Below are 27,330 nucleotides of genomic sequence, written 5' to 3'. Positions count from 1 at the left end.
ATCTGACTATTTTTCCAGTGCATTTTTCACATTAAATGCTTTTCTTTGTCATTAGTACATTCAGTGAAATTCAACAGGGGGTTTTTAAGAGGAAACAGAGGTGAAGCACAAAGCAACCTGGGATATTCAGGAAGTCCAGGATCTCCCTGGAAAGGGGTGGAGCCCTATATGTGCCTGTGTCTCCACTTCTTCTCAAGGGCTCTGCCCTGTCCACACCTCCCTCTGAAAACAATCCTTCCCCACCCAGCGGTGGTCCTCCAAGCCGTACCATTAAAAATGTATAAGCTGTTGAATAATGAATGGCATAATCAAGGAAGGGCCTTGACCCCCTCACCAGAGAGACTGTATAGGGAAGTATGCCCTGTGCATGGCCTGACAGGTGCACTTCACTCTGGCAGACAGCTTGGCTGTTTTGCCTCTTTGGGCCAAACTTAACTGGCATCCATCTCCTAGAGAGTTGGGGTCAGTTCCATTTCAATTCAGGAAATGAAACTCAGTAAATTAATTGAAAAATATAAATACCAAATGACATTCCTTAATATAATCTCAGTTTGTTCCCTGAATTGGCTGAATTAAAATGGAATTGACCCTGAGTCTTATCTCCTCCACCTTCCATAACCATCCCTCCATGCTCCTTGTAAAGTAGAGCCCATTTCTCACTGAGGTAGGGAAGAGTAACCACCCCCCCGCCCCCACCCAGTGTGACTGGCACATGAATGGAGGCAAGGGTTTTATTGCCAACGGCTTTGTCATTCAGACACTTTTTACAGGCAGTCATGAGCTGTGGATGACTTGTTTGACACGTACTGGCCCAGATTTTGAGTGGCACCATTGTCTAGAGAAAACAAAGGAAAGATAACATTAGAAAGGGAAGGAAAGGTTGTGCCTTACCAGTGAGAGGGGAAAAGTGCCACGGTGATGAGCAGTATGAAATGTGTCATTGTATCATTGGGCATGCATTTGCACCAAACTTTTTTGTCATCTCAGCATAAGTGTACTTCAGGATCAGCAATCTGTTCAGTCAGCAGCCTTTGAGTCAGTGAATGACAGAGCGGCAGTGAGACCCTGTACGTCTTAGGCTTTCTGCAAGAGACGTAAACATTCTGCTCCATTTAGCAAATTCTTTAAAAGCCTGCTTAAAAGACTAACCTGTTGTATTGCTAACACTTCCTGACAGGGGGTTCTGTTAGTCCGCCTACATTTTGAAATTTGGGTGAAGTTGGTTGAAGCTTAAGGTTCACTGCCAGGTAAATTAAATGCAGAAAAGGTGGAGTCCTCTTTCTCAGAATTTTACATGGCTAAGGTCTTAAAACAATGGATGAAGAAAGAAAGGATGGCTTTGGTTCATGCTTCAGGTAAGATTAAAGTTTTTCCTCCAAGGACCATCCTGCTGAAAAACATGAGATGGCCACACAGTTGGTATGATTCAGTGTCTCATTACCTCGTGATTACCTGAGTAGGCTAATCTCATTCCCGTTCTCTGCCTTTTGTCATCCTCTTTCCATGAGCTGTCGAGTACAAAATGACATCACAACCTGCATGCTCATAGTAAGGAAACTGACGCAGATGTGAATTTACTGGAAGTCAAGAAAGATTGAATTACTGGTAGCAGACAGTATCCCTCACTGGCTGAGAACAACAGCAAGGTTAGTTTTAATTACATTATTGTCATTTAGCAGACACTCTTATCCAGAGCAACTTTTACATGTTATCCATTTATACAGCTGGATATTTACTGAGACAGTTCTGCGTTCTGCAAGGGTACAGCAGCAGTGCCCCAGAAGGGAATCAAACCAGCGACCTTTCGGTTATGAGTCCTGCTCCTTACCACTGTGCTACACTGCCGCCCAAATTTTTTTGCTAATTTTTAGTCCGTGCCCCAGACCACCACCTTGGAGAAGCTGCAGTGGTAGAGGGACGAGATTTGGGCCTTTTAGCAAGGAGACAGCAAGTGAGTAAGTTTCCATGAGGAAATATAGTTGAGAAAGCAGTGGTTGGAGTCCAGTAGAGTCGTGCCTGTGTGTGTTTCTAAAAATAGCAGACAGCTCTCCAGACACCTCCATGAGCCGGAGCCTGGGCACAAAGCCAAGGAGAGGAACCTTGACGGAAAAACAGAAAATGTAACGGCCTGGTTCTCTTGAGAGAGGGCCAGCCGACCTCGTGGGCCCACTCGAGGCAGAGCAGGGTTCGCATCACCCTCTGGAGGCGGCCATGACATACAGAAGGGGGGGGGATTTGTGATGGGGGGCATGAAGGGCCCCCAGCGTTGAGCTGCAGTGTGAAAGTCGAGAAGCTTGGAGACACCAGCGGGGGCCGGAGGATCTATAGAAACAGCCTACTGTCTGCATCTAGAAATGGATATGGAAGAAATTGACCTCAAGGTAAAGACAGCCGAGGTGTATGATTCTGATCCCATTGCGCATGCTAGTGACTATCCTATGGGTATGATTTCTTACAAATGTGTTATACTGCTATAGAGGTTATGCGCTGTGTGTAACCAGGCTGAGGTAATTGTTTGTGAATTTGATGAAAAGTGATGCATAGTAAGAATTGGACTCAGAGTTCCAAGTCCGCTGTGGTTATTTTTCTGTAAAGATGTTCCTTGAGGGTGCAAATCATCTTTACAGGCTATTTGGAATATGTTTGTGTGCAAGGTTTCTTTGATACCTATGCTGTGGGTGAGGTCTACCGACAGTGATTCTTGAGGGTGTGTGGCGTACATGTGTGGGTATGCATGTATGTGTGTGTCTGTAAACAGTTGCAGCTGGCTGTCAGCTGAACCATGTGTCACAGCTAATTCCTCCAGAGACGGCCTGTCAGAAGCGGACATTCAGACCTGGGCCCCCTTAGACAACAGTTCACACTAATTCCTAATTCCATCATTGTCAGCTTCACCCAGCTAAAGCTGTTTTTTGAAAGGTCAAAGTATTCCAGTTAAAGATATAAATAATGCAGAGTCTGAGATTGAAGCGTGTTTGTGGAAGATATGAAATTTTCATTGGCATTATGAACAGCGAAGGAGACATATGGCTGTGCTCCCATTGTCTCTAAATTCTGGACAAATATGGTCTGACCATATTCACCCAGTGGCATCTGGGAAGCTCTCTGTAGCCAGCACTGAATATGAATTGGACCAGCTGCAAAACAGACCAGAGTGTGTCCTTGAATAGCCTCCATGTACCACAGATATATGCACTGTTCCTATGCATGATTTTCAGCCATGCGAGTGACATCGATTAGGAGGGCGTCTTTCTGCGGCAGGGGTGACCAGGACAGGGACGCGTTCACAGGCTAACGTGGGTGTGTCCCCCACAGATGATGGCGCTCCTGGACCTCGTGGACATCCGTGGGGACAGCGGGGTCTGAGTGATGGGAGCCTGTTTATGAAACGCAGGAACTGGGTGCCACACTTCAGACTCTCCCATCACCGAGCTCCTAAAAATATCACCCCTGTGCTCACCGCTGACTCCCAGTGCGACTTCAGGCTTTAAATACACACACAGGGGACATTCCAGAAAGTAGACCTTATTATAGCAATGCGCAGTCTGGCTATAAACTCAACCAAGGGCCACCCAGGAAGACCAAAGAGGGCACCCCCCAAGGTCATACCCTCTTTTAATTTCCCACATCCTGTTGTGTTTTTGTGCAGGGCATTCTTGTCTCTTCATTAGGCTGTATGCAGTGCCAGTGGGTCTTAGTTCTCTTTCTTGAAGGAAGCTCTCCTGGGGCAAGAAGAGAGCCAGCAATCTGTCCTGACTGGATCTGGAGACCTCCTCAGCTGTCATCAGGGCCCTGATCATCTTGGACGCAGGGGGCAAAGGTGAAGAAAGTGAAGCAGAGGTTAAGGTTTCAAGGCTCAGCACTTAACCAGCCCCCTCTTCCTCTATCTATTGCTTTGCTCTCACTGTGTCAAAACACAGACCCTCCTGCTCCACCCATGGCTGTGCTCTCACTGTGCCAAAACACCCTCTTCCACCCAGTGGTACGCCCTCACTGTGTGCAAACACAGGGCCTCCTCCACTCACAGCTACACTCTCACTGTGTGAGAACACAGACCTTCCTCCTCCACCCACTGGTACGCTCTTATTATGTATAAGCACAGGCCTTCCTTCACCCACAGCTACACTGTAACTGTGTAATAACACACACCCTCTTCTACCACCCACTTCTACGCCCTCACTGTGTGCAAACGCAGCCCCTCTGCCACCAGTGGCTATGCTCTCACTGTGTGACAATAAAGACCACCCTGCACCTCCAGCTGCTGGTACGCTCTCACTGTGTCGGAAAACACAGATCCTTGTCTGCCACCAGTGGCTATGCTCCCACTGTGCAAATCAAAGCGCTGGAGGGGATCTTCTGTTTCTCTCTCAGTCAGAGCAGACGTTCCCACACCTCACCATGTCTCTTTTCGTTTCATTACATCACTTCTTTCAGCTGCCTCAGTTTGTGCTGACCAGGTCTCTGAGAACTGATATCTGTCTGCACCTGTGTGTGCGCATATGCGCGTCTGTATCTGTGTGTGTGTGTGTGTGTGTGTGTGTGTTGCTCTGTGAAATGCATAACACATAACAAGTCTCCATGCTTGCAGCATGAAATGCATATTCATGTTGGTTACACAGTGTGCTCTAATGCATTGAGAAATGATGTAAAACTGAAAGAGTAAGGAATCATGGTTTTAAGAAGGATAAAAGATACCTTAAGATGCTGGATGTGGAAAAATCCAGTAAAGCGCAGTGGTGGCGTACAGAGAATACAGCAGGGAGGCCCATGAGGGGTTGACTGCAGGGCTATGCAGTATGCAAGTCATCTGGCTCCCTAGTAACCATGGTGTCAGGAGTGTAATTCATATCTGTGCAAGGGAACAGCTGGCACTGACAGACGGTCGCTTTGGCACTCGGGGGTCCACCAGTGACTACTCTCGCCCACCAGCGCGAAAGCCACGCCTCTCAGTCACTCGTGTGTCATACGGGGTTCACAGGGTCCATTTGGCTGGGGATCCATGTGCTGGCATGTCAGTGGTAGCTAAACATGAGGGACAGCATGGCAACTCGCTCCCAAAGGCAGATTAACTCCGTATCTCTGAATCTCTGTGACTGAGCGAAAGGAGGAGGTGGCTCATGTTTACAGGATGGGTGCATCCCTCAGTCCCTTGGTTCCAGATGCATTACCTCAACTGCGTTCTAACAGCAGTGTGACCTTCCTCAAGCCATGCCAGTTTTCCCTTTATTGTTTCTATTTATAAAAAAAAATTTGTGACTTGCAGTCCCAATAAGGCTTGCATAGTCTTTCTCCTTCTCTCTGCGGGATTGTCGAAGTGTTGAAAGTAGACACTGGGACATGGACAATGGGTATGTCATGGCTTTGTAAACACGACTCTGTTAAAACGCTTCCTTCCAAATGCCATTACGTGGCCCCTTGGGAGTTTGTCATTAATTCAGAACATCAACATCATAGATAAGTTCCTGTGTTTCTGCTCCAGCGCTGTTATTGCGGCTCATAATCAGCAGTCTTTTTTTAGTTCCCATGGAGGTCGCGGCATAACATTCTTTGTGTAATGCATGGGCTGAACTGCCCTACCCCTGATGCAGCTCTGTTTAGCCGCTGCTACAAGTTGTTTTTCCACTGTTGGTAATTCATTTACCACGGTCCAGAGCAAATATTTTTGTGTCGAACAGCATTGTGGGGTTTTGAGACAGAAGGCCTGGCATTGCCCCAGTGTTGTCTCTCCTTATCAAAAACAAGCTGAGCTGTGAACCCTGGATTTTTCCTTTAACGGAAGCTACCCGGGCTACAGTGGCACTTACAGAGCTGGCCAGGGCAGTGGCAGCCAATACCAAGCCAGCAAGGTCAACAAATAACAATTATATTCATAGGCCTTTTTCCCCAATCGAGTGTCAAGCACTTTACAGTTGGGGTGGGGGGGGGGGGGGGTGAGTAAGGCATTTCAGTGGAAAAATCAGTGTGTAGCCCCCACTTAGATTATACTCAGCAGTCATTTTGCACCAGAATACTCGCCACACAATAGCGGTCTGATGATTAGCTGACCACTGCAGATTTGTAATTTGGTAAGGCCACACAGCAAAGCCACTGCTGATTATGATAAGTGCCACTACATGTTTAATGACCAGTGAGTCACAGCCTCGGTTTAATGTCTCTTCCACAAGACAGTGCGTACTATAGCAGTGTTGTAAGACTTTGAAGGTGCGCTTAGTCAAATATAACTAATAATGTTATTGTTTTCCTTTATTTCAATGTAATGAATATTAGTGTTTTGTATCAATGTGTTTTAATTTAAGCTAGACCTAGTCATGCCTCAGCTAAACAACATCATTTCACCACGTCTCGTCTTAGTCCACAATTTGACCTTTGAGCACAGATGCTTGCGCTTGTTTCCAGCAAACAAAGAGTTAATAGAATGTATTATGCCTGTAAAAGCTGTTTCTGGGTCTGAAATTATTGTCTTGTAGGGTTTTCCCATGGTCTCTCAGTGCCCCATAAGCAAACTGGGGCAGTTGGTCTTCTGTTTTGGTCTAGAAGTAAGGCCGCCCCCTGCTGGCCCACTAATGCTACCCACAGCAGCAACTTTATCTCACAAATCAGCCATGTGCAGGTCTGCCTCATTCAGGTAGCTATATGTACATCTGATACCAACATTCTGTCCCAGTCAACACCTATTTAACTTCAGCCCTTTGGCAAAAGCAGGCCACAAGCAAGTATGACTGCTATAAACTGTAGCCATTGCTGAGACAGCCAGGGGAACTATCTTAGCAATAAGGGTCAGTGCTCAGTTGACCCAAATCTGTACTTCTCCACAACCTCGTTATAGGCTAAAACATCAAATTCATTGCATTCATAAGCTGTCTGTTTTTTTATTTCTCATATTTATGGACTGTTTTTGTTGTTCTTGAACAGTATATCCAGTGTAATAACAGTATAATGTTCAGTTTCTGTCCTCTTTAATGTTTAACCCCAGTAAGAGATTCTGGTTACTCTTGTTTGGTTTTTACTACTTGAATTACTTTGCTGTGTTGTGTGCCTCAGTTATGATGCAAGGGCAATGTTACCAAGGCCTTGGAAGGTTAATGCGTGGCTCAGGTGGTATCATAAACACTGTTTACCTCAGTGCAGATGTGACGTGTGAACTGTAAGTGTGTGGGTATGCAGAGCGAGTACGTGCCCACAGTCACCTCTCCGCCGACGCCTTCGCGGTTTAATGGGCCCCCAGCGCATCACAGCCGGTGCCAAAGCTTTCGAGGTAAATCTGTGCAAAGCAGATCTGAGCTTTTTTTTTACCTCCATCTCTGTGGTTTTTCCCTCCTCTGGCAGAGGTTGGCGGAGCGCTCTAATCGCCTTGCTGGTGTTGGCGTTAGTGTCGGCGGAGGAGGTTGATCCCGCGTAATCTGCCGTCGAGCTGCCAGATGTGGGGCACTTTAATGCCCCTATGGCAGACCACAGCAGGGGGGCAGGAAATCGGCGGCACTCACTGTGCGGGTCCGGGGTCCATATACTGTAAAAAAAAAAAAACCAACATTCAGCAGTGTTACGTAACCCAGTAGCCAACATTGTGCCATAATACCATAACTGTACAGGAGGAGTTATTTACAGCTCCCCACTCTGAAGAGAAGATTAATGTCTACACTCTGCTCATCCTGCATTATGATATTGGAGAGATACTGATATTGCATTGCAGCTTGAAAAACTTTCCACCTGACTTGCATTTGTTCCATCTCACTACTGATTTGACTTGGCCTCGAGTGCGCAAGGTGGTAATAGCAGCGCTGTGATTTCCCAGTATCCTTTGCTGTATTTCAGCGTCCCCAAAACGGCTGCAGTGGTTTCCGCCTCGCTGACTGATTGATCAAGAGAGTAGATGCTGTTTCGGGTTCTCTGTTGCCACGCAGCTACTTGTAGCCCGTAAGCCAACCTCTGTTTCCTCACAGTGTTGTCATAATGCTGTTGCAAGGGCATGAAAGCAGTGCGCCTACAACATTGCAGAAGCACTCTGTTTTTATAGTGGTGGTACTGTTTTTAGTGGTAGGGCTCCAGTTAGTCACCACTGGTCTGGACTGCACTGGTCCAGGGTGCTTGTTCTCAGAAACAGGGCTGTAAGTTATCAGAACTGAACAGTACATAATGGAGGTGTGTGTAAAGGAGACACTCAAGAGCTGGCAGCCTTCCACACCCAAAGCAGCAGTCTGGAATGCATTATTGCCCTTTAATTTATTGACTCGGAGCAAGCCTTTGATTAAATGCCTTTGATCAAAGACCATTTAGGTCCCTTTGTGAGACTTTTGAGCCACATCCATCAAGCTAACTGTGTATGGTTGTGAATGCAAAAGCCAAGCAGACAAAACCAAGCACGGACACACGCTGAGCAAAAGATGTGCATTGATTATTCTTCAGAAGTTTTTTTTTCTTCAGTGCTTTGTCAGTGATCTAGACGTGACCATCGTTCCTCCGCACGCTTTTGTCAGTCTGAATCACTGTATCTGTGCCTGCCGCTCGGTTACCTTGGCGACCGCGGTATCGCTCAGCAGAAGGCTGCATTTGCATATGGAATGCTGAGGATGTTTAGGCCGCTTATGATCCCAGTACTTTGAGGGCTTTAAAAAGAGGTGGCATATCATCATACTTACCACAAGCACACACTCAGGCATGCCCAAGCAGACAAATACAGAGAGAGAGAGAGAGAGAGGATCCACATATAGAGGGCTTTGATCGGGGGCTTATAGATTTTGATCTAATAATCTGATCCAGTATTAATGCTAAAAGGCCGCATGAGAGGTGAGAGGGGCTTGTGGACTTTCATCAGTCCAGACAGCAGGATTCTCTCCACGAGAGAGAGATGTGTGCTGTGAAGTAGGGTAACATCCATGTCTTAATGTTTTACCGGGCTTAGCCATTCGGGCTTAAACGAGTCAAGCAGATAAGCATCTGCACATTTTGCAAGGTGCCGCATACAGCACTGCAGAGTCTCGCATACCAATGGGAGCGTGACATTTCGGAGCGGAGCACGGGAGCGGTCCCCGCTGTATTGCGGCCTCTGAAGCCAGGCCCTCATCTCTAGGCTCTGCAGAATTTGATTTGTATGGAAAATCATCGGTAAATGTCACTTTAAACTTTCACTAAACTTTGACCCGACAGAAAAAAAAAATCTGCTGTCGATAAGTGATGAGATTTAAAGCTGAACTCCTTGCAGCTCGGATTCACATTTTAAGGCAGTGCCGATGGTACCGAGGAACGGGAAACATTCTGCTTTAGAGTTTCAGGTTCTCGTTCGGCTTAACTGCCTCTGCTGGTGCAGACTGCAAGCTTGATTTCAAGTGCTGATCAAATGGAAAGCGAGGTAGAAGCTTAGAAACATAGTCTTCGAAGTTTCGCTCCAAAGGTCATGATCATTTTTCTTCTTCTAATATTACATCACAGTCTAAGACTTCAGTTTACAGATATAGGCATTGGTATCATGTATTATTGTGTGCAGTTCGCAAATAAGAAGGGTGTAGCTATGTATAGGGGCTCTGTTTAACATGGAAGTAGCGGATGGAATGTGTTTTGTTTGACATTGTAACATGAAGATAATCAGGAGGTATCTATTTTCTATGCACTGTGGTGTTCAGAGCTTTATTCTATGGGCTATTTTTTTTTTTTTTCAAAATGTTGTCAAAAGCTATCCTAGAATTTTAAATGAAATGAAAAATTGAATCCTGCCTGTCATAGCATTGCAGCATAATACCTGAGACTTGGTCATGGATACATACTAGAATGATCACAGAAAAAGAGTGCCCCTAGTCAGGATAAACACTATTCACTGTAAACCATAGCGACCAGCACAGAAGTGAAGCTGGCCCCGGGCTTTCAGCAGGGATCGATGGTCTCATCCATCAGACATCACTGGAGTGTCCTCTGTCCCAAACGCAGCTTTCGGACATTAGTGGGCATGCTGCTGATGGAGACGGGTGATGCCTGTTACCTTCCTGCTGGACTCAGGACACCCCAGCAACAGAAGTGACCTTTTTTTTTTCAGATTCAAGACCCATGCTTTAGGTAATCACCCACTTATAGGTGGGAACAAGGTCAAACTAGGGGTGTAAACCTCTGGCTCAGCAAGACCCCACAGAAATGCTTATTTGAGGAAAAATGGCTGCATTAGTATTAAATATATAAATAAATAAATGCTATGGATCAGTTCTCACCTGTGAAATTTCTACAGCTTTATTGTTTCTATTGTGTTGATGCATCAATACAAATCAATCTATTGTTACACTGCTAGGTCACACTGAGGTTACATGTACCACTGTGTGTCTTGGTCTGTGTGAGAAGCTGGTGTCATGGGCTCCTCTTCGTGTCTCTTGCACCTGCACCTCAAACGCATTGCGCTAGTTAGCCTTGTTTGCTCTGTAGCCAGACAGAAGGCAAGGCATGGAAAGACATAGGGCTTGAGGGGTTGTGTTTTAAAATCTCGCACATCTAAGATGTAGTTTACGTACCTCTGGAGTTAGGGACCAGTCTGAGGGGATTCTGAGAACCCAAATGGAGGAGAAGGCAGGTGGCAGCTGTGGTTGTGTTTGCGTGGTTTCGTGCAGTCATTTTCCCCCAGATAACACTCTTGATAGCACAGGCGATGTTTTTGCCACTGCAGTGCAGTGTAACAGAAACCACCCGCTTTGCTCTTTCTCTGCATACAGTGGTGATTACAATCACAGAACGGGCCCTCTTGTCCTTGCTTGAATAGGCATTAGGATGATGAAGTGTTTCCTTTTGGTCCCACTCCTCCCCCAACCCCCCCCCCCCTCCAGAAGACAAACAAGGCTGACAGGATGAAGGAGGAGAATGTGTTCCGGCGGAGGTTTTCCTTCTGCCCGACTGCGTCCACCCAACAGAAGATCGACCCCCGCACCTTGACCCGGAACCTGTCGTATGGAGGAGACAATGACTCCTACCAGCTCTCTCCTGGTAACCAAGCAATTTCTCACCAACCATTGGAACACCTTAGTTCTTCAGTTCTTCATGTATATTTAGCATTGAAATGAACACTTGGTCGGTGTATATATGTAGTATACAGTAACTACAACACACACACACAAACACACATATATATGTAGTGTGTTCCATATTATATATGCTATACTGTATATATTATACTTAGTACTTTAGAGCACCACTGTTGCCTGAACCTAACTTTAATATGTTTGAAAACACATTAGGTAGTAGGAGTTAGTAGGAACCTCATAAAAACATATTCCAAATTTACTTCACCCAAGCCTATGACACATATAAATGGCTGCAGCTTAACTGTGGGGTCTGAAGGATGCTGGACAGGAAGAGTAGCCAAGAACTGCCAATCACTTTGCTGTACCATCCACCCACTGCATGCCAGCTGGGCCCCGCACAGAGGAGAGGAGCTGCCTTATTTTTGCCTTGGCCCAGGGGGGAAGCAGCGAGATGCTTGTCACCGTCTGCTCTTGCAGAGAGTCTGTCAGGTGGCACCATCTGAGATCTCAGCGGGGGAGAGAGAGAGATTGAGCCCCCATTCCTCTCCCCCCTACCTCTGTAACCCCATTACTGCTCACGCAGCCCTGTTTCCAAATGTGAGTCGCTGCAAGCCTTTCGTTTAAAAACCCAATGCTTCTCCTTAAGACAATGCGGCACAACCTGCACAAGCAGGGCTCTCATACAGGTACACATCCAGACCCCTCTCAGAGACAAGTATAGATTCTGGCACCTCAGACACCTAAGCTGGTATAGGGAGGACCATGTACGGTTTTACATGGGCAATTCCAAGCCTGTGCTGCTCCTGTTCTCATTTTAGTTTGTTATGAAGAAAAGAAATGAATTAACTCTGGACAGAATTAACAGGAGACTGGTCTTTATTTCAGTGTTTTTCTACTTGTTTAGTTTGGTGTTTTTTTTTATTTGGCATAGTTGCTGGTCTGAAGAGACTGTGTTTGTGTGTGTGTGTGTGTGTGTGTGTGTGTGTGTGTGTGTGTGTGTGTGTGTGTGTGTGTGTGTGTGTGTGTGTGCCTGTGTCTGTTTCTGTTTCTGTGGTGGGTTTCAGGCAGCGACATGGAGCGAGATGGAATGGCCATGCTAAGGGATGAATTCAGTCCCAGTCAGTCTCCAAACAGCAAGGTAAGAGAACCCGTTTTAAATAGCTGTGTCCTCAAGGTGGGCTGTCATTACAGTAAAACTGTTTATTCTGAGATTAACATGCCTTGACCAGATTATTCTGGGGCACACTGCTGATTTCCGGAGAGCAATTCACCTGTCAGAACCATCAGAAGTCATTAATTTATGATTTCAGAAAAGTAACAGTTTGTTCCTGTTCTTGATTTCTACATTCTTACACTACATTCACTGCACTCTTTGTGTGTATACTGAATTACTGCATAAATGTGCTATGTGGAGGCTTGCTGGAAAGGTCTGATCACCGAGACAAGGATCCTAAGTGCTTTTTGTGGCATTTTGAGAGCGCAGTTCCACTCAGAGCGCTAAAACTAGGTGAATGTGTTGTATAAGTCAACCTGACAGAATGGTTTGATTGATTATTTTGGAAACATCAGCTATCAGGACAATCTGATAATTCTGTTCAGTATATTCAGAGAAACTGTTTTGCAACAGGAAGTTACTATAGATTGAAGTTGTTTGTACAGTGAACTACAGTGTAACTGTAAAATTACAGTGACGTGAAGTACAACAGTAGGTGAAAATTACAGTGAGCAGAGACACAAAGGTGCTTATGTATTGTGGACAATACAGTGTACGATCCCTCTATGTACAGTTCGGTGTACGTGCACGTACGCACAATTCACATGTGAAATTTGTGGCGTTAAATGAAAGACAATCTCAAGAGGTGGCGAGGGCTCTGCAGCTGCTGGTGACAGAGTGACCCTCTCATGCTAGCACAGCATGACGTTCAGATCGGTGACGGGTTTGATATCCTCAGAGCCATTCCCCGACTCCACGCTGTGTGAATTTGACAGGACCCCAGAGGGGCAGATAAAATGAAGATGGACGGGCATGTCCATCAAATAATGTACCCGTTTACGCAGTGTGACCTCGACCCCATGCACCTGGACATCCCTAATCAGTGGAAAATTGTCATCCCCTGCTTGTGTTATGGTCAGAAGAGGACAGGAGAATGGAAATCTGAACAGCTCGTGTAGAATACAGCAATATGTTGGTTGTCTTAGACCTGTACAGTTAAAAATGTCATCTTTTTTATTCTTGTGGATTTTCAGATTGTGGGCTAAAGGTGAATAGAAGTATTTATCAGTTTGCAATTTCGTTTTGATAGCTGTACTATGTATGAGGATTTTTGTTATTACCTTAACTACTATGACAGACAAATGCAAAATGTATACTGCATGTTGAATAACAACTTCTTCAAGTGGAGTAATAACATCTTCTGCCCCAAGCAGTGGAATTACGACTGACAGCAGCTTCTTCTAAGCAGAGCAATATCAGCTTCTGTACCAAGCAGAGTACCAACAGCCTGTGCTCGAAGCACAGGAATAACAATTTCTGCTCAAAGCAGAGTATTATCAGTTTTTAAATTCCCCAGCAGAGTAATACCAGCCTCATTGCCAAGCAGAGGCCTGTCCATTTTGTGTATTCTGGATGAGGATACCCTGGATTGTTACCTGCCTTCCTCATGTCTGAGAGCACCCTCGGCCAGTCGGGTCCATCAAAGAGGAGCTGATCGTGACACACGATACATATAACTAACCTTTTCTTCCCCTGAATGAAGCCCTTTTTTAATCTTTTTCTGTGACCTTTATCATGTCCATGTATGATTTTACCATTTCCTCAGTGTCATATAGATTCTTGGAAATAAAGCAAGGAGGCCACAGATATGTTCTGGCAACTTTTATTTCGCAGACCAAATAATGGTTTGAGCTTTGTGTTTTAACATGTACTCTTACAGTTACCAGAACATAATATTTGCAGCTCCCCTCCATTATTTATTCATTTTGGTTAGATAAGTTGCCCATTTTGGAGAGCAGCACCCACAAAGTGCTGACTGCCATAAAAAAAAATATCCACATAATTATGACAGTCATCTGAAAATGCCAAGTCATTTATTGCAATTAGCCTTTTCTTGTTTCCTCTCATCCCCTAGCTGGAGCTGCCTTTGTGAATGTAGAGGAAAAACACTGTTAAAATGTCGAAAATAGTCACTGATGCTCTGTTTGAACTGTGCTCTGTCGGTGAAATGGACGTGTTGTTTAACTGAGAGGAACAGTGGCCCTGACAGCTGCCCATAGAGACGAATACCGATCAATGCGACGGGCCTTTGTGAGATTTCAGTTAAAGAAAGCATCGGCCTACCTTCCTTTCTCCTCGCCTCTGCACACACTATTTATAAAACCCGTTTCTCTTTTTCCACACACTTGGCAAAGTCCAAACGCATGTAGGTGGACTTAGTCATTGATTCAACAGAGAGGGCATGAATGAACAGTATTGTGGAGTGGGGCTGACAGCGATTGATGCAGACACAAGTCTAGCAGGGAAAAGAAATTCTGTCCATTTCGCACTGCAAGTCTTAGGATGCATTTGGAGCGCTCGGCACCAGATTCCGCCAGAGTGGGTGTTTGTGCGTCACCGTTGATGCTCAGTTTTGTCAAGTCAAGTCTGAAGCCAAAGACAGCTATAAGTACCCCTTATAGGCCGGCTCACATTCCGAATGTTAGTGATGGGTCTGCAAATCTAGAGCAACCCAGCCTTATGCCAGTACAGAGTGTTTCCGCCCCTTACTCTGCGGACTTTGTAGTTCGGGCCTTCCACAGTTAATCTTGAATGCAGGCTGTAAAATTACAGTTTGAAAACCATGCCGCCAGCACTTTGACTTTTCATATACAGGCAGGGCAACATGTTTCAGCTCTAGCCATCCTCTGAGTCAGAGACATAGAGCTGTTGTTGCTTCAGATGTGTGCTTACAGTGATATAAACTCTCGGGGAGTCACAGTCTGTACCCGTGCTGCTACACGATACATGCCTTACCATCTCTCTTCCTCTGTTTTCCCATGCTGCCAGCTGGAGTCAAGGGTTCTTAATGGCAATGAGAAAGAGTGCTCCTCCCCGACCGAGAAGCTGGCCAGGAAAGAGTCCCTCAAAGTAGGTAGCACTGGCCCATAGTGCGGTGTGTTGGTTAAGGAGCTGAGTTAACCATAAGGTTGCAGTTTTGATGCCCAGGGCATCTTCACTGCCAAGGTGCCAAATCTAAAACGCCTCAGCACATATTCAGCTCTATGACTGAGTGATATTAAAACAAAACAAACAAATAAATGCGATCTAATTAATTAGACCTGAGTGAGGGCATATTCTAAGCGCTTAGCAAGCCGTAATTATATTACATTACATCATTGGCATTAAGCAGACGCTCTTATCCAGAGAGACTTACATAGGTTACAGTTTTTAACATATCACTCATTTACAGCTGGATATTTACTGAGGCAATTGTGGGTCTTGCACAAGAGTACAACAGCAGTGCCCTGGCAGGGAATCAAACCAGCAACCTTTTGGTTATGAGTCCTGCTCCTTTCCACGATGCTTCCCTGCCACCCCCCGTAATGTAATGGTAATGTAATGGTCGGTTAGTATTAATCATCAGTGTGAGCAAAATGTGTTGTACATGCAGTGCACCCTAAGCCCCTTTTGTCAGTCTGTCTCCAGGAAGAAGGTCCTGAAATCTTTGCATGACTGTTACATTACTGGAATATGTGAGCAAACTTCACATCAAAGTTCTATGCAGAAGTGTTGTGTTATTGACTACAGCTCCGCCTAGTGGCTGTCAGAGTAGAGGAAATTTAGACAAATCCGAATCTGTTGGGATAAGTACAGTACTGCAATTATGATTGTCTTTCTCAATGTGTCTCCCGCAGCTTCAAAAGAAAAATTATCGACAGGAGAAAAAGAGGGCAGCCAAAGAATTGTTCAGCACTCTGAAGGACCCCAGTATCGTCATCATGGCCAACTGGCTGAAGGTGTGGCATCCTTCACTGGACAATTAAATCTCCATTGTGGTGTCCTATTTAGCACACCATTTCACTAATAATAACTAATCCTCCTGATATCATTGGCTTTCTGTAAATGGAATTGATGTTCACATAGATGGCCCTGCTACCACTCTTAATCCGCACATGAAACTCTTGGACTATTGAAATCTGTCTGGATTTTTAAAACTTTAACATCTGTTACAAAAATGAGTAATTCCTCCAACTCCTCCAACAGCTACCTCACATACACAAAGCTTTTGTAGACTTTTCATGTCAGCCCATGGTCACTGTTGCTGGGTGATTGTCTTGTCAGCTAACCTGGCATTGATTTTTAAAAATCTGCCAGACGTGGGCCTTCTTTAGCTAATCAGTGTTCATTGTTTAATGGAGTGGGGGGGGGGGGGGGGGGTGTTTCAATTAACGTGATACCAACCAACGATTTTACAACAAGGCCGTGATACCACATGAGACCAGATGGCCAATAAACTTAACAACAACAAAAATCAGATGTGCAACACCTCTGCCAAATGGTACAGTGATGATGTTGATAAGTATGATAATAATGATAACAACAACAGCAACACTACTGCACTCTATACTATTGATGAATACTATATGCACATATAATACCAGGTGGAAGTTTGGACATTTTGAATTAATGCTACTCATAGAAGGGTTTTTCTTTATTTTTACTATTTTCCACATTTTAGAATAATAGTAAAGACATCAAAACAGTGAAATAACGCAAATGGAGTTATGCAAAAAAGACCAAAATAAGTGTTAAACAAATCAAAACTATTTTATATTTTATATTCTTCCAACTAGACAAAAAATATTTTTTTTCAAAATAAAATTTTTTTGGAAAGAAATTCGTACATAGGCATCAACTTCAGTATTTATATTTGACTAAGAAACACATTTCAAGCATTTAAGTATAAGCAAAATGTCTTTGAATGAATCTTTCCAATTGTCTTAATCAAGTGTCCAACTTTTGACTGGTACTGTGTGCTTGTCACAGTGGAAGCAGAATGTCGTTGTGTTTCCTTGCAGATCCGTGGTACTCTGAAGAGTTGGACCAAGCTGTGGTGTGTGCTGAAGCCTGGGCTTCTCTTAATTTACAAGACCCCCACAGGGGACCACTGGGTGGGCACTATCCTCCTCAACACATGCAAGCTCATTGAGAGGCCTTCAAAGAAGGATGGCTTCTGCTTCAAGCTCTACCACCCACTGGAGAAGTCCATCTGGACCATTAAGGTGAAGGGCGGAACATCTTTAGGCATCTGTTAGCGCCTGCTGGTGTTTCTGCCAGTGCTGTGTTTGCGTTTACAGAGAGGGTGTTTTTCTGCTGGCTGTCGAAGCAGGCTGTAATGCGCGTGGTGTTTGTGGGATGTTTGTGTCGTGCCTCCAGGGCCCTAAAGGGGAAAATGTGGGCTCCATCACGCAGCCTCTGCCCAGCAGTTACCTGATCTTCAGAGCTGTGTCAGAGTCAGATGGTGAGTCCCTGTGGGTGAAGCTAAATGTAGGGATGGTACGCAAATGTGTGTGCGTGTCTGTGTGTGTGTGTGTGTGTGTGTGTGTGTGTGTGTGTGTGTGTGTGTGTGTGTGTGTGTGTGTGTGTTTGTGTGTGTGTGTGAGGGAGAGAAGTGTGTGTGTGTGTGTGTGTGTGTGTGTTTACATGAGAGAGGAGTTTGTGTGTGTGTGCATTTGTGAGATAGAGAGAGGGGAAGGAAGAGACAGAGAAAGAGAGAGATAAAGAGAGAGAGCAGGCATGCTTGCCTGTGTGTGTTGAAGAGATAGAGAAGCATCTGCCCGCAGTGTGTTTGGGTACAGCCCTGACCTTGACGTTCCCCCTCTCTCCTCTGCTGCAGGCCGCTGCTGGATGGACGCTCTGGAGCTGGCCCTCAGCTGCTCCAGCCCCTACAAGCTGACCGCCAAGACCGGCCGCGACGGTGACCTCAGCTGCTCCTCCGAGTCCTCACACATCCTCAGCCTCCTGCAGGCCTCCCCCCTCTCCGACCACGAGCTCTCCCAGTGAGTGCACACCTCCCTCCGCAGGGACACTGCACTCAGATGGACAGACAGACAGAGGGGAAGGAAGGTGGCTGGAGTCAGTGTAAACATAAACAGGTCCTAAAGGGTGCAAGGTCAACATTATGAAAATTGGTTTATTCAGATGAGATGGGAATGTGTGTGAATACCTGCGTTTCTTGTGTGTGTTCCTGTCTGTGTAGGTATGTGTTTGTGTAGGTATGTATGTGTGTGTGTTTGTGTGTGTGTGTGAGGGGACTCTGCTTTGTGGGAGAATGCATGACACTGAATTGCACTTGATAATACTCAAAGCCCAGAGTGGCCACTTATTGCGCATTATCACCACTTGCCTCTGTGTTGCAATCCCCACAAAACAGTGGGCTGTTCTTTGTTGTTTTTGTTTCAACACTGTGCAGATTCACTAACTTATACTACCGATACACTACTAATACAGTAGGCTGAGCAAGTAGAACAGGCCATCCACATGATTTAAAGATCTTCACTCAGCATTAATTCAAAATAACAAGCCCAGCCTGTCAGCACAGTCTGCGGCGTGGTCTCAGATACTCCCCCCGTAGTTCATTGTGCAATCACCTCAGCCTCACTCCTGCCACTGCCTGCTCGCCAGCCAGTCAGTCTGGCTCCAGGGAGCCATGTGACTCGGAGAGGAGCAGGAAGAGGCGAGGAGAATGCAAGAGAGACACCAGCAGCAAGGCATTCCACAGACAGGAAGCAGCGGAGGCAGAGAGCAAGAACAGTGCAGCTTTCATGCGTGATCCTTACCACAGATCATTTCCTATCCAGTGACTGAGTAATTTAGAAAGAGATAGGGAAGGACATTTTCCTGGCTTTGTGAGAGCGCTGCCTTCCTGAGACCTGGCTAACAAGCACATTTTGCTCCAAGGTAAGACGGGGTCTACGTTGCATGACTGCTAATGACTACATGAACGCCGGGTTTAAATGCCAGTGACGCAGAACATAGGGAGTGCACGTTCTCCGGCGCTTCCTCTGTACCTCCTCTACTCTCTGATGTCTGAGATTTAGACTGTGATAAAGAGCAGGTTCAATACTTTTTCTTGCCAGATATTTCAGAAGAGACAGTAATACCACAGCAGGCAATTAACAAGACAGTCGGAATAGAAACATGCTGTTTGTTGCCAGGGTAGTTGCTGTTAGCAAGTGGCAGTGATGAAATGTTTGCTGATGAAATGACTTGCTGATTAACCAAAATGAATTTTTGGACTGGTTTACGTAGAATCATTGGGTAAAGGACGTTTTGTTAAGTTTCACACCCAACCCAGCATGTGTGACCAATATATAAATTACTGAGAATCAGAATCAGCTCAGACTGAGTGTGTATGTGCTGGATATTGGAAATTATTAGTATTCAGTGCACTTGCACATGAGAGCAGTGGTACCTGAGGAAACAGCTTGTTGGATTTTTAATACATGCTTTCAGCTGTACTGTTTTTCTCTGCCTGACCTTTTGAGTGTAGTCCTTGTGATCTTAGACACGTTTTACAGATTCGCAGTGTTTCATTTGTGTTAAGTTTGATGTTTGCTTTCCATGTTGTCATTTTAAGTGCATCCATGTATAGCGGAACAAAAGAAATCTTGAAGGGCAACCAACAAAGACTCTTTTTATGGTGTAAAAAAAAAGATACACTGGAAGTGACAAGCTTATTGACATTATTGGGCATTAAAATGCTGAAGTTTCCTTTTTGTTTATGGTTTTTCTCATTTTTGATAATTATCACAGGGGGGTGATGTATGCAAATTATGATTTCATAGTGTGCATGATAATGACATGATTCTGGTCATGCTTTCAGTGCACTCTCATTTTAATTGTGTATGGTGTTTCATTTCTTTGTGTGTTTCGCTGTTATAATTTTAAAAAGGCTGGACGAGTCAATGTTGGAAGATAGTCACATGGAGAATGATGGCTATTCTGACAAATCAGAGAGGGAGGCTCATGAAGAGTCTGACAATGGAGCCAATGAGCACGAGGGGCGGCTGACTGAAGAGAGCGATATGGACCAATCAGATGAGCTCTCTCCTGACCTCCAGGCCACCTCCTATGTTGAACAAGCAAAGGAGGAGATGGGAGAGGTAAACAGCACAGGGCTTTTATTATGTATTTGCTTATATTTACTGGATATTTACTGAAGTGTCCCGGTTTAAGTAACTGTTTCAAAGGTACAGCGGCAGTATCATGTCTGGAATTCAATGTTGTAACCTTCTGGATTATAAATCAAAATTCCGTAATCACTACTTTCCACTGCTGCTATAGCAAAATTTGTGTTCCTCTCATATAAATGACACTTTGTGCATGAAATGAATTGAAAACAATCCATCTATTGAAAAATCAAGTTTTTAACCATTCACTGTAGCTACATGTAGGAATATATTCAGCTACACTATGTTGCCACGTTCAAGTTATGATAAAATGACCTATTGGAGGGTACATTTAATTTGACATGTTGGTAGAAGGTACATATAGTCCTCATTCACATTTGCATTTTAATTGGTCAGAAACAGCTTTTTACGCCCCTTTGATCCTTAATACAATAGTGAACACTCTCATGACGTTATCCAAACCGGTTTAATTTACACCTGCTCCTTGAATGAGTAGAGGTGTACAAGCTGACCGAGCTCAAGGTGCATTTGGGGGAATTTTTTCAAGGATATAATGTAAAATAAACTCTGCACCTGCATTTAAGGCAATGCAGGTGTTAATGTAGGTTAAAATCGTAAGTTAATGTATGCTAACTGGCTTCAGCAACCAAAAGTGAAAAAGGTTAACACATTAACATGTATTTATTTTTAAAATATAAATTGCTATTATGTGTGTATGTACAAATTAGCCTCAGGGTTTGAAGTGAAGCATTTATTCTGTGGTGTGCGTCTTGTGGCATTGCAGCTCTCATGAGGACTGCTTTCTGGCAGCTAATGGGCCATTAATTAAGACAGATAGTGAGTTCAGTGCTACTAATACTTGCAAGTATGCAGCACAGAGTTGTAGCGGATACAACTGCTTACTACAGTATTTGAGCTGAAAATTGTAAGCATGTATGGCCCGGTACTGTATTCTGTATCCATATCTCTGCACTCTGTAGGCGGGAGAGGCTTCCCAGGTGGAGACTGTTTCAGAGGAGAACAAGGGCCTGATCTGGACCCTGCTGAAGCAGCTGCGGCCCGGGATGGATCTGTCAAAGGTGGTGCTGCCCACCTTCATATTAGAACCACGCTCCTTCCTGGACAAGCTGTCTGACTACTACTACCACGCCGATCTCCTCTCACAGTAAGCAAGTGAACGCCCAGCCTCCTGCTATGGAGAGAACATGTTAGCTAACGGTCAGGACACTACTTTGTAGAGAGGGGATGTTAGCTAATGCCTAACTTACTACTATGTTGGGAGACCATGTTAGCTAACCCCCAGCGCTCTGCTTTTTTAGGAGGGCATTGTAGCTAACGCCAAGCTCCCTACTTTACAGGGAGTGCATGTTAGCTATCACCCACCTCAGGGACCTGTTTTTCTGTGTGGCTAGTGTGCCAGATTTAATTAACAGTTTGCCAAAAGTAATGCATTATTGATCGACTTGTGATAGACCCCTGAGTGTTAAATTGCAAACACATTGTAAAAGAACCGATTCCATGCTTTCCTTTAATCACAAAGCTGCATAAAATGTCAAGTGTGATAGGAGCAATTTATTATAGATGGTTCTATATTCTCATATATCACAAAGAAATGGTTTCTGGTTCACTTGTGCCTTCAGTTTAGAATGGCAATAAGAGGGGGAATGTGCAGGGGTGGCCAGCGAGTTACATAAAGGGGAGGCAGACAATGGCCTGAACTTGTTTTTCCTGATTACCAGGCTTTCCAGTTTTAGCAAGGATCACCCAGTCAACAGCTCATTCCATCTTTAGGTTGCCTGTGTCCAACAAGATAGCATCACCCTTGTGCCCTGCACCTGAAATAAATGTAAATCATTACAGAGACTAGGTACATTTCCATCATGTGGCATGTTGCTGAGGAGGATGGAGACATGGCTGCAGGCTAGGAGGCAATACATCTAAAAATCAGTTATTAATACCGCTGAAGCAATATTAAACCACAAATGTATTTTAATGTTGTTCCGTACCTTACAGTTTAGTGCATATTAAAATGAAGCATGCAAATCCCTCTTAGGGGCAGAGAAATTGTCCTTTCATATCTCAGATTTTACTTGGTTTGATATTGGAACATTACACTTCCTCCCACCAGTTAATTAGAAGCAATTAGAAGCAAACGGATATATTTCACGCTCCCTGCAAGGTGTCACTAGTTTAATATGGGAACTCAAAGCGTGGCTGCCATTGACCAGTTAAGCAAATGTATGCTTGATTTCACAGTCCCCACAGCAAGTTGGTATTTTTACACATATGTTAATGAGAACACAAAGCATGACTGTCATAGACCTATTAAGCTGTTTATATTTGCAAAGACATTATCATTATGTAACATGTGAGTTGAAGCAAAAGATGGATTGCACTACAGCATTACTCATCTCTGCCTCAGGTCTACAGCATGCACAGTGAAGTTGTCCGCATGCCCCTCTCTATGTCCCTGCAAATTGCATGATAGGATTTGTTTGGGACTTTGATTACTGTGGAGTTCAATGCTGAACCACAAAAGAGCTTGAGATGACCTGAGTTTTCTTGCTCAAGTCCTTCCGGTCCTGCTACCTTGCTGCCCTGCCCATCAAATCCAACTGCGTTCCAAGACCCGGACATCCTAGGAGACATTTTTATAATCACTCTGCTGTTTATTACTACTGTCTGTCAATCTTAAATGTCTTAAAGTACATTGTATAACTTTAAGTTTTGTCTTTAACTCTATCTGCCCAGTGCGGCCAGAAGCAGATGGGCTCCCCCTCTGAGCCGGGTTCTGCTCAAGGTTTCTTCCTGTTAGGGAGTTTTTCCTTGCCACTGTTGCCTTAGGTGTGCTCTCAGGGGGTCTCAGGCCTGGGAACATTGTAAAGCTGCTTTGTGACAACTTGTGTTATAAAAAGCGCTATACAAATAAAAATGAATTGAATTGAATTGAATTGAATTGAATTAAAAAAAGGTTCTTCTGAGTGCATTTACACTTCATCCGTTCTGCTGAGTCCCGCTCCATCTTCAAGAAACATCTGAATACACAGCTCTTCCGCTCTTACGTGAGCACCTGAAACACTACCCCCCTAAAGGAACTTCTCATGACTCAAACTGTCTCCTACTAAACTATGAAATAAATTTTTTTGTTAAAAATGTAATCTAATGGTTTAACACACTTGTTAACTTTACATGCTAGCCTGTACCTTGCCTGGCCAACCTTTGAAACTTGGTTATGCAGTGCTTCTAATATTGTTGAGTCTGTATGGTTTTTCGCTTCTGTTGTATTGTACCTCACTTGTAAGTCGCTTTGGATAAAAGCATCTGCCAAATGAATGTAATATAAATGTAAATTTATACTATAGTAAATATTTCTGTTGAATTATTATTGGAGTATGTTTGAGCTAATGTAAAAAGGTCAGATCCTCCAGATGCAATCAGTTAAAAAGGAATCAACTGCTAATATGTGATGGCGTGCTTTTTAGTCAATTAAAACTATTGCTATTGCATCAAACTATTGCTTATTTTAAAATTTGATTAGACCAGTATTAACCTTGAATAAGTTCATGGAATGTGAGCATTGTCTTTCCTCTTACTCAGAGTACCGACTGAAGAGAGCCCCTACTGTCGCATCAAACAAGTGTTACGGTGGTACCTGTCCGGCTTTTATAAGAAGCCCAAGGTAAGCTCTTAACTCTCAGAATTCACGGGACTCCTCCTGCCAGTTCCTCTCCTTTCTCCTGTCCTCCCTCTGACTGAGTGTTCAAATGAGCACTGACTCAGTGGCCCATTAAATGGTGGTGTCTTATGGCCCTGTAACACGAGGACTCTCTCTGCCTCATTAGCCACTTATTGCTATGTCACACCTACACAGCCGTCCACTTGGAAACCAGACTAGGTGAAAGGAGTGGCGGTGCCCTATCGGGTGACCGACACACAGTGTCCTTGCTCACCTCGACACCACTGGTCTCGCCAGTTCCTATGCTTCAGGACAGCTTAGTGAAATGTGCTGTGTCATTACTGAAGTTGTTATTTCGTGGGTGTGGGTTTGGCTGAGTGCAAATATATGTATTCCTTCATGTGGACTAGCCAGCAGCCATAATACACTGTCGCCTGCTCCGCTCTGATGACTGATGTGAATTAGGGCTGGGCTTGGTTAGTGTGCGAATGGGAGATGGGGGTACTGTTGCAAGTGGTATTGGTGAGCTTATAAGCTCATAAGCTTATAAGCATCTTTCTGGACCAAGTAAATCCAGTGCCCTGATGTACTGATCGGTCCATTCCTGTAAGAGGTGCCATTGTTAGAGTGAGACATTAAACCAAGGTCCCTGCTCAGTGTGTTTATTGTAGATCCCCTGGCATGTGTCAGAAGGGTAGGGGTGTTAACTGCAGTGACGTGGTCAAGTTTGCTCAATGGGAACATAACGATATGCACTGAGAATGTGGACCTACATGATTTTTTGTGATCTGGCAAATGCTGTGTATCCTTCGAGAGTTGATTGACATTCTGCCTTATACTGCAAGGTCATCGTTGTAGAAAAGAAATGACTTCTTAGTGGACCCCTGAATGGTTGTAAAAGCTGTATTTGTGTCCTTGGGTGTTTTACAGGGGCTGAAAAAGCCATACAATCCAATCCTTGGGGAAACATTTCGATGTTGTTGGCTCCACCCCCAGACTGACAGCTGCACCTATTACATAGCAGAACAGGTGAGAATACTGCTACTAATTTACCACAATATGATCTGAGCTGGCCTCTAGCTCCCAGTGGGCCCACCTCCCAGTGGGCACCTGACTCTGTTCTCTGAAATACCTGAAAATTGCCTTACGATTTACATTTAACTGGCATGTAGACCTTGAAGAGCAAATTATGTAGTCTGGAAAAACCCCAGGGATAGTGTTTAATTGACCATGACAAACACACAATATTAGGATGGCATTTATGTGGCCAGTTCATATATTCTTGGTTTGTGTAATCCGCCACTTTCCTTGCGTATTATTTGCACATAGGTCCACCCTACTATGTTCGGTGCCTGTTAACACCCTGAGTCTCATAGAACCACCCTCCTGCAGGTTGCCTGTTAACATCCTCAGTGCTTGATAGGACTTCACACATAATTGATTCTCTCAGCACTTTAAAGTGGATGAAGTGGCATACTTGTGTTGTTGCCATCCTCCACCCAGCACCCTGCGGCCCTCCTTTTCAACACGCTGCTATTAGAGAGCTTTCACACTGTTTAACACAGATTAACACAGTTCTCTGATCGTGTGCTACAGAGACGCAGCCTCTGTGAAATGTCTTGACTGGATGCATTGCAGTGTCTTGAAGTTATCGAAACAATTTCATTGCAGGTGTCGCATCATCCACCGGTCTCAGCATTTTACGTGTGCAACAGGAAGGATGGGTTCTGTATTAATGGCAGCATCCTTGCCAAGTCCAAGTTCTACGGTATATACGAACACTGTGCCATCAAACACTTGCAACCAGTACGTTCATGAAAACACACTGGTCCACATGCGTTTCGTCTACCCTCCACAGGTAACTCTTTATCAGCAATACTAGATGGGAAGGCCAGGCTGGTATTCCTTGCCCGAGATGAGGAGTATGTCATTACGATGCCCTACGCTCATTGTAAAGGTACTCTCTCACTCAATTCATAAATGTACAGCACTGTTTTCATTGTGTTTGTGTGGCTGATACTGCAGCTTTAATATCAGTAAAGGGGCTGTTGTAAATATCTATGTTGGTTAGTTGTGCTCAGTTTTGAATGTTGAGTATTATTGTGAAAAGATCTTTTCAAGCATACTCTGTCTCCATAGGCATATTATATGGTACAATGACCTTGGAGCTTGGAGGGAAAATCACCATTGATTGTGAGAAGACAAAATGTTTTGCAGAACTGGAATTTAAACTGAAGGTACAAATTAATCACATAACTTAATATTTCGGTTTAATCTCTTAACTTAATATTTCAGTTTAAAGATGTTCTGCAATGGTGACACATACTTCTCCTTTGTCGCCATCCACACCAGCCTTTCCTTGGCGGCTCCAGTACTGTAAACCTTATTTCAGGGAAGATCCGCATGGGAGACGATGTGCTGGCCACTATTGAAGGACATTGGGTGAGAGGGCACCTTTTTTCTCCTCATTACTTTCCATTACTTCTCAATACATGTGGCATTGCTTCATCTGTAAAATATAAAATGAAAAATTGATTCTTTGTATCATTTCACAAAATGTACTTGCAGAGAAATGTTAGATCAGATTTTCAGTATCAGGTACTAGCAGTGTTGGTCATTTGTTGGAAAATACTGTGCATTACAAACCTCTTATAGAACCTGCTGCAGCAGCTGTACATAGCTACTTTCTCATTTGTCCTCGGTTAAGAAATGTGAAGCCAGGATGAAAATATGCCTTGCTTTCATACCATATCTCATTGACACGTTCTTAAGGATAATTCATGTGTGTAAAAACTCAGTGACCCAAACAGCAACACTCAAGCAAAGAAGAACAGAACAGTCAACTCAGTTGTTAGCGGGTTGTTAGCAACAACTTGTAGGTACACCTAATTTCAAGGCATTACTGACAAAGAAAGATGAGTGTTGCTTGGTTGGACTGGAATGTTTTTACCATTGCCCATTGCTGAGATGTTGCTTCACAATGAGTAAACAAATTAAGGTAACTTGCAAATGACTTGCTCCTGTGCTGGTGTCACAAGCCCCATTAAACCTTGCAAGAGTCCATTAGCAGGCCACAAGAGACCACCTATTGTAGTTGTCCTGGTAGGAGCCAAGGTTTATGCTTTTTGCTTTTTTTTAAGCTTTTTGCTTTCGTATCCACCACTCTCCTTTGTCCCGTAATGGATCATGCACTGTTGGATTGAGAAATGCTCTGGTGTTTACAGGATGGGGAGGTGTTCCTCCATGAGAAGAAGACAGGCCACCAGATGGTGCTGTGGAGCCCCGCTCCAGAGGTGCGGCAGCAGAGACTGAAGAGGCGGGTGGTGCAGTTTGACCAGCAGGGGGAGTTTGAGTCTGAGAGGTACAGCACACTGCAGCACTGAGGAACACAGCGTGATACTGCAGATTCTACTGTACCTCACAAACTTAAAAATTAAACGGTTACAGGTTCCAGACATCTTTACTTTTCTACATGTATGTTTCAAAATTCTATCT

General features: G+C 44.4%; 1 protein-coding gene across 2 annotated transcripts in view; it reads left to right on the top strand.

Moving 5' to 3' along the window:
• Nucleotides 1-27,330, top strand: part of LOC118787827 (oxysterol-binding protein-related protein 5-like) — a 54,428-nt gene that overhangs the window by 23,879 nt on the left and 3,219 nt on the right. Inside the window, exons 1-17 of one of the 2 annotated variants that reach the window (XM_036543529.1) lie at nt 3,663-3,820; nt 10,797-10,953; nt 12,056-12,129; nt 15,034-15,114; nt 15,882-15,983; nt 17,046-17,249; nt 17,404-17,488; nt 17,864-18,026; nt 19,922-20,132; nt 21,140-21,324; nt 23,757-23,838; nt 24,766-24,864; nt 25,507-25,603; nt 25,694-25,792; nt 25,975-26,072; nt 26,188-26,277; nt 27,060-27,196. In XM_036543529.1, coding sequence (XP_036399422.1) covers nt 10,818-10,953; nt 12,056-12,129; nt 15,034-15,114; nt 15,882-15,983; nt 17,046-17,249; nt 17,404-17,488; nt 17,864-18,026; nt 19,922-20,132; nt 21,140-21,324; nt 23,757-23,838; nt 24,766-24,864; nt 25,507-25,603; nt 25,694-25,792; nt 25,975-26,072; nt 26,188-26,277; nt 27,060-27,196 — 1,943 coding nt within the window. In that variant the 5' untranslated portion in view covers nt 3,663-3,820; nt 10,797-10,817. Of the gene's footprint in view, nt 1-3,662; nt 3,821-10,796; nt 10,954-12,055; nt 12,130-15,033; nt 15,115-15,881; nt 15,984-17,045; nt 17,250-17,403; nt 17,489-17,863; nt 18,027-19,921; nt 20,133-21,139; nt 21,325-23,756; nt 23,839-24,765; nt 24,865-25,506; nt 25,604-25,693; nt 25,793-25,974; nt 26,073-26,187; nt 26,278-27,059; nt 27,197-27,330 lie in introns of those variants that run through there. The other variant, XM_036543528.1, reaches the window with a different exon arrangement.

Source organism: Megalops cyprinoides, chromosome 13 (assembly GCF_013368585.1).
Source record: "Megalops cyprinoides isolate fMegCyp1 chromosome 13, fMegCyp1.pri, whole genome shotgun sequence".
Taxonomy (NCBI): Eukaryota; Metazoa; Chordata; class Actinopteri; order Elopiformes; family Megalopidae; genus Megalops; species Megalops cyprinoides.
This window is presented reverse-complemented; position numbering and strand designations above follow the sequence as displayed.